Raw genomic sequence first — 7,142 nt, 5'->3', positions numbered from 1 at the left:
TAAAAGAACTGGATTGTGTAATTTCACCAAAAGAGGAACAAACAAGATCACTGTTCAGTTGTAGGGCTTTCCCTAACCCTGACCTGCATTCAGAGGCATTTTGCTCTGCACCTTTTAATAACACCCAGGTAGAAATTTAAACTGAGAAGTTAGCATTTGAGAGGGTTTCTAAAACTTTTTGGACAACTTTTTACTCCCTAAATAGACTTTGACATGTAATTTGTGGTGGAGTTCGCTTTGAAAACATCAGAGCTTGAGCTTATTGGATGACTTCCTGGATCGTATCAGTCTGCTGGTGTGAGTCAGCCTGCCTTCAGAAAAACTGGCAGGAACCAGCAGCACAGTGAAATGAAACACGCCCCTGCTTTATTCCAGCTGAGCATTCAGAGGAAAACAACTGAGGAAACACCACCCATTCTCTGACTCACTCATGTTATTATTGTTCCCCTGGGAGGAGACGCACACACTGAACGACAGGCACCAGATTCAAGAAAAGAGAACCGGGATATTAATACTTCAATCTACAGTGAACGTAAGCTTTCAGCTCAACTCAAACTGTTTAAATGAACTTCAGTGAGACGTTTTCTACATCCTGTCTGTTGCGTTTTGTGCTACAGAAAATGGCTTCTGGATCAGAGCTGAATCTCTGCTGTCCCGTCTGCCACGACATCTTTGCAGATCCTGTTCTTCTGTCATGTAGCCACAGCTTCTGTAAAGCCTGCCTTCGGAGGTGGTGGAGACTGAAACAAGCTCACACGTGCCCTGTTTGTCAGAGCACATCTGGAAGGAAACACCCACCATGTAACTTGGCATTAAAGAACCTGTGTGAGGCCTTTTTACTGGAGAGAGATCAGAAGGCGGAGACTCTCTGCAGTCTGCACTCGGAGAAACTCAAACTCTTCTGTCTGGACCATCAGCAGCCAGTTTGTCTCATCTGCAGAGATTCAGAAAAACACTCTGAGCATAAGTTCAGACCCATCGATGAAGCAGCACGGGATTGCAGAGAAGAGCTCCAGAATTCCCTAAAACCCCTAAAGGAGAAATTCAAGCACTTTGAGCAAGTTAAAGGAAACTACGTCCAGACAGCAGCACACATTAGAGTCCAGGCCCGACATGCAAAGAGGGAGATTAAGAAGCAGTTTAAGAAGCTTCATGAGTTTCTAGAAATGGAAGAAGAGGAAAGGATTGCTGCTGTGAGGGAGGAGGAAAAGCAAAAACGCGAGGTGATGAAGGAGAAGATGGCGGCTCTGAGCAGACAGATAGAAGCTCTGTCAGACACCATCAGAGCCACAGAGGAGGAGCTGAGAGCCGAAGACGTCTCCTTCCTGCACAACTATGAGGCTTCGGTGGGCCGAGTCCAGCGCTGCCCCCAGCTGGAGGATCCACAGCTTCACTCAGGAGCTCTGATAGACGAGGCTCAACATCTGGGCAACCTGACCTTCAACATCTTTACCAAGATGAGTGAAGTGGACTCCTATAGTCCTGTGATTCTGGATCCAAACACTGCTAATCCAGGACTCATCCTTTCTGAAGATCTGAGCTGTGTCAAATGGGGAGAGACACAGAGGCTTCCAGACAACCCAGAGAGATTTGACAGCTCCTGCATTGTCCTCGGATCTGAGGGCTTTAAATCAGGCCTTCACAGCTGGGAGGTGGAGGTGGGAGACAGCTCCCACTGGGTTCTGGGTGTAGCACAAGAGTTTGTGGAATGGAAAGGACATTTAGAGTCACGGTCTGGATTGTGGACAACTGGGTTATATAAAGGCACATACAAAGCTTTCTCCCCATTAAATCCAATGTGTGTCCTTCCGGTGAAGAAGCAGCTCCAGAGGATCAGAGTAGATCTGGACTGTGACAGAAGAGAACTGAGCTTCTCTGATCCCAACAACCTAATACACACCTTCTCATGCACTTCCACTGAGACGCTGTTCCCGTTTATCGGCACAAGTGATGAATACCTTCTGAGGATACGACCACACACAGTATCAGAACAAAATAATACCTGTTACAGTGATGATGATGGTGAAGACAGTGATGACATCGACTTTAAATATGATGATTATGATGACTCCTCTATCTTTGGCTCAGTACTGAAGCTCATTTAGTCCAGACAATGAAGCATCTTTAGTAATCATCTTTCTGCTTCAGAGGGAAATAACTACTGGAGGAATAATAATGAAATTTATTGAGTGTATCTAGGATCCACTGAAAATAATCTGACTTTTTCTGTAGCAGCACCAGAAGGTAATTTTCCCTCCTTCAAAAAGCTTTATTTAAATCAACAAATTTTTCAAATTCAATCCGAACAGCAGTGCACATAAAGAATACTAAATGTGCAACAGCTGTTTGTCCCTCTGATACATCTGATCACATCTGATCAAAGGCACTCAGACAGTGCAGTCGTTCGTCAAGGTCGGGGCCCTGTCTTGCAACTTTAATTAAACTGATCCAGATTCACAGAAAAATTCAAAAACAAAAACTGATCTTTCTTTCCCCCATGTTCCACCTCTATGCAAACTTTCATGAAATTTGACCCGGTGTTTTGTGCACAGTTCTGTTAAAAGACTGATAAACAACACAGAAAGCATACTTTAGCACATGGCATAAGTTTTGTGTAATTTTTCAGATTTTTTTTTTTTAAGAATTAGTACTAGTGCATCAACAAAATTTTGCAGAGAGATGGCCAAACTTTACAAAACTGAGGAAATCAAATAAGTTTCCTTAGAACACAGATTAGTAGTTTCGGGTAATGATTAATAAGGTATTTAATACTTAAAAATACACTACCGTTCAAAAGTTTGGAGTCACTTAGAAATGTCTTTATTTTTGAAAGGAAAGCAGTTATTTTCAATGACGATAACATTAATCAGAAATACAGTCTAGACATTGTTAATGTGGTAAATGACTATTCTAGCTGGAAACGACTGATTTTTAATGGAATATCTCCATAGAGGTACAGAGGAACATTTCCAGCAACCATCACTCCTGTGTTCTAATGCTACATTGTGTTAGCTAATGGTGGTGAAAGGCTAATTGATGATTAGAAAACCCTTGTGCAGTTATGTTAGCACATGAATAAAAGTGTGAGTTTTCATGGAAAACATGAAATTGGAAAATGTTTGAAAACTAGTTTTATTTGAACTTTATTAAACAAAATACATTCAATATCAAACACATAATAAAGGCATTGCCAGACACGACCGGCTTCTGAAACACACATTCACAGAGAAAAGAAAATATTTCAGTCTTAAATAGTCTTTCAAACTCCCTGCGGAGTATCAAGGTGTCACAACAGTAAGTATCATCACATCTGGTGGAGCACAAGGTCTTAAACTCGGACAGAAACCTTTGGCTTTTTTTTCCTGTAATGCCATCCTGAGAGAATGTCCTTCTGATGAGTGAGAGAATACAGAAGTGGACACAAACAAAGAAATTGATATGTGTTTCCATGGTGACAGTGGCTCAAGATAAACTGACCGGCAATAATCAAATCTCATGAAAAACCAACACTGACGGACCCACTGTGCCAAAGAGCTCAGTTGTCATTATTTTAAATCTGCCCTACAAGCACAGTCCTCACTGTAGATCTTCAGCAGGGACAGGCACACAGAGGAAATTAGATACATCAGTCGTCAAAAACAAATTGGGTTTTCATAAGATGTAATGCATATAACCAAAATGTACTGATGAGATGTAATTTTAAAGATACTTAGACATTTGTTTCAAATTTATAGTCCTTATAGGAGTTATACAGGAGTTTATGAGAAATATTTTGCGGCTGCCTATTGTGTTTTAGCTGTGACAGTGTACATTTTTTAAAGGAAAGGTTAAACGTCTCAGGAAATATTCATTCTGTACAACAAATACGTCACTACAGTTAGCAGCCTGTTAGCTTAGTTTAGCATAAAGCCTGGGAATAGAGGGAAACGACTGCTACAAATACTGTATTTACTAATCAAGAAATAATCACTTTTACACCTTAGGATAAAATAAATATAGATATAAAGAGTTACTTAGCTGTTTCCTGCTCTCCCGTTTTTATGCTAGGCTAAGCTAACAGGCTACTATCTGTAGCTTTTCTGTTGTCAATAATGTCAAACTCTTCCTCATGTCCAGAAAAACATTGATGTACATTTCCTCACAATGTACAGTTAAACATAGATGACACATTGGCTGCTTTAAAGAGAGAAATAATTTCATTTAAAATTAAATACAAGAAATTTTAGATTTTCTGCCTGGCACCACGGAGGAGGTTTTGAAACGTTATTAAATTGTCATCAAAGATGTCAAAAATACAGACATACAGAAAAGTTGACTAAATAAATACATTAATTTGACAGAGAACAGACAAAAAAATGAAGATAGTTGGTATATTGGATGTTGCAACAAAGAAGTGTTAAAATAGAATGTTACGTAGCAGAGCTGGAGTGTGTTTCTATCAGTGGAAGGAGAATCCTGATGCTGGCAGACCTCCACACCACTGACTGATGAACTTGAGGACGTCCTGACATTCTGGACTGTGAGTGGTCTGCAGGTAGAGGGACACAAACAACCAATCATTAAGTTCCATAAGCACGTAACTAATTAGCTTTATCACAGGACAATTTGGGCTATTCCAATATGTGTGGTGCAATGCAATACATAGCACAAATTGCGAGAAGTATTGATTATGCTCTCTTGGAGATGCACATGTGGACAGCTGTGGACACCCTGGACATGTAATTGTTGTATTACTTTTGTATTCCACAGGAGTCTCTTTCGTAAGCAGTGTTGCTTACATGTGAAGTGGGTCACATCTAGATCTTCCTCACATACACATTTTATTCGCTCTAGTAATGAAGTCAAAACCTAAAATCTCACAAACCAAACCAAAAACATGATGATTACAATTTGAAATGTAATTATGACAGTAAAGCTAAATGATATTTTTGAAATAATTTAATTTGAATAAAAGTTCTATATCATGTTTTTGTTGGTGCAAAGTTTTAAAAGAACACATCAACATTTTGAGAAATAAACTTTTGATAAGAAACAATAATACCAATCCTGCACTCATAAGAGTCAAGTAAAAACTTAGCTACAAGTAGGTGTTAGCTTAGCATACAGAAAAGCAATCGGCTAGCTTTGCTGAAACTGCTTTATTTCTTGGTCAAGAAATAATCCCTTTTACACTAACATAGTAAATAGTACTTTGTTTTGTTTTTACTTGTAGGCTCAGCTACGCTAGCCAATTCCCTTTCTTTATGCTAAGCTAACAAATTGCTAGCTGTAGCTTTATATACACTGTACAGACAAAAGGCAAGAAAGCAAATCAGCGTATTTCTCAAAATGTTATTCTTTCAAGTGTCTTTAGCCAGTCATGTCCACAGTAATATTTACTGTGTGTACATTTTTGACTAGTGCAGGGGAAAAGTTATGGGTTGGTAATTACTCCAAAAAAAGTGCTAAATAGAAAAAACGTAAACGATTTGGAGTTGTTTAAAAACAGCTGATGGAGCTGGGGGAAAAAGGAAAGAAAACTAATGTTACTTTTGCCGCAGAGTAATTAATGAGATAATATAATTAGTGTTTCAACAAGAACACATTCAGTAGTACTCTGCCAAAGCTGCTCGGTTGTTGTATCATTTCTGACGGCTAAAATCTAGAAAAATTCATGGCAGAAATCATGGCACCATAAAATATGACGATGTAATATAGACATACCCTCAAACAAAATGACCTTGCGCTGAGCACAGGTGCGTGTTATGCATGAGTACGTTATGTATGGAAACCGAATCACATGACCTAAACATGCAGCGGATGGCAGGAACTGATGGGACTCGGAAACACCACCACAATTTAATCAGTTGTTCCTTGTACGATTTCCGATGGATGAGTCCCGATAAGTCCACAGTAGTCGATAGTGTAGTAGAACTGCAATCATGTGATCATCAGCAGGCAGCTGACGTAGTGTTCACTTGTTGTCATAGTTACAGTGATGCCGTGCCACTATCTCGCAATGATACAGAAATCTTTAACAAATCCGTGGATCCACACTATAAACCGCATCACTGCCAAAATCTAATCACTTGGTCCTTGTGCCATTTCTGACCTTCCCTGAAAATTTCATCCAAATTCGTAAATCCGTTTTTGAGTAATGTTGCAAACAGACAGACAGGCAAACGTAAGCTGATCATTATATAACTCCGCCGTTCCTTGGCAGAGTAAAAACTAAGAGTTGTTTTCAAGGTAAGCGCTGGAGGGATCCCTAGTGGGTTAAAGGTTAAACTCATCAACAGAAAATAATTTGGCACCAATTCTGATAATCAATCAATTAATCCTTTTTTAGTCATTCTCTAAGCAAAAATATAAAAAGAAAGCAAAAAAAATCCCCGATTCCTGGTTTACAAACCTGAAAATTTGCTCTTTGTTTTCCACATCTTTGGGTTTTTGACTGTTCAACTGGTGAAAGATAAAAGCAATCTGCATATGTTAACTCCAGCCTCGAGGAATAATGATATTCAATGTTTTCTGACATTTTATGCTCTAAGCAGTCAATCGATTATACAGCATTTATACCTGATATATTGATGTCTCCAGATCTGTTCCAGTGGATGTTGTGAAAGAAATTTACCGTAATATGATGTGGACAATTTTCAGGATTAGTTCCTAGTAAATTCTAAGAAAGGGGTGTAATCTCTCTCTCTCTCTTGTTGCCGAGTACCAACCCAGTTTTCGTTTGTTGGATATTTATCGATTGGTATAAAACTCAAGAAGTGTCTTCATAGTCAGACACAGTCATGACGGTTTTTATTCAGACCTGCTATTTTCCTTCCTATTTCTCTCTCTTTTCTCTTGGGACACTAATGGGACACTCCAGTACTGTGTCGTCTCACCTTTGTGGCCATGAGAAATTTGTTCCAGTCCTCCTTGTTGGCTGCTTTCCCTGCCGACGAAAACTCGATTTTATTCCTCAGCACGGGGTAGCCTGAAGGCAGGAATACCACAGAGTGAGGGGTGCATTGCTACGTCTGTCCACATTCAAGCAGCAAACTGGAAAATCAACACTAGCAGCCAAGTGATGGTATGTTTTGTGAATAATAAAGGTCTAGTTTGAATCAGTTTTTATTTCAAATAAAATTCAAAGAGCAAATCCTTGAATA

The 7,142-nt window shown here is 39.4% G+C and overlaps 2 protein-coding genes across 2 annotated transcripts in view; one reads left to right on the top strand and one right to left on the bottom strand.

Moving 5' to 3' along the window:
• Window positions 1-372: 372 nt before the first annotated feature.
• Window positions 373-4,964, top strand: LOC111565467 (E3 ubiquitin-protein ligase TRIM39-like). Its single transcript, XM_023265536.3, has 2 exons — window positions 373-532; window positions 618-4,964. The coding sequence occupies exons 1-2, from the start codon at window positions 431-433 to the stop codon at window positions 2,103-2,105; spliced, it is 1,590 nt and encodes a 529-aa protein (XP_023121304.3). The 5' UTR covers window positions 373-430; the 3' UTR covers window positions 2,106-4,964.
• Window positions 3,115-7,142, bottom strand: part of ift172 (intraflagellar transport 172) — a 63,878-nt gene continuing 59,850 nt past the window's right edge. The window contains exons 47-48 of the mRNA XM_023265535.3: window positions 6,876-6,967; window positions 3,115-4,528 (exon numbers count right to left, since the gene is read on the bottom strand). Coding sequence (XP_023121303.2) covers window positions 4,439-4,528; window positions 6,876-6,967 — 182 coding nt within the window. The 3' untranslated portion in view covers window positions 3,115-4,438. The remainder of the gene's footprint in view (window positions 4,529-6,875; window positions 6,968-7,142) is intronic.

This window comes from Amphiprion ocellaris, chromosome 12 (genome assembly GCF_022539595.1).
Source record: "Amphiprion ocellaris isolate individual 3 ecotype Okinawa chromosome 12, ASM2253959v1, whole genome shotgun sequence".
NCBI classification, from domain to species: Eukaryota; Metazoa; Chordata; class Actinopteri; family Pomacentridae; genus Amphiprion; species Amphiprion ocellaris.
This window is presented reverse-complemented; position numbering and strand designations above follow the sequence as displayed.

What these genes read in the sequence shown, in the direction of transcription:
- LOC111565467 (XM_023265536.3), top strand. Translation starts at nt 431, where the DNA reads ATGTTATTATTGTTCCCCTGGGAGGAGACGCACACACTGAACGACAGG. An exon ending in TACTTCAATCTACAGTGAAC is followed by an intron (nt 533 to 617) that starts GTAAGCTTTCAG and finishes TTTGTGCTACAG; the next exon opens with AAAATGGCTTCTGGATCAGA.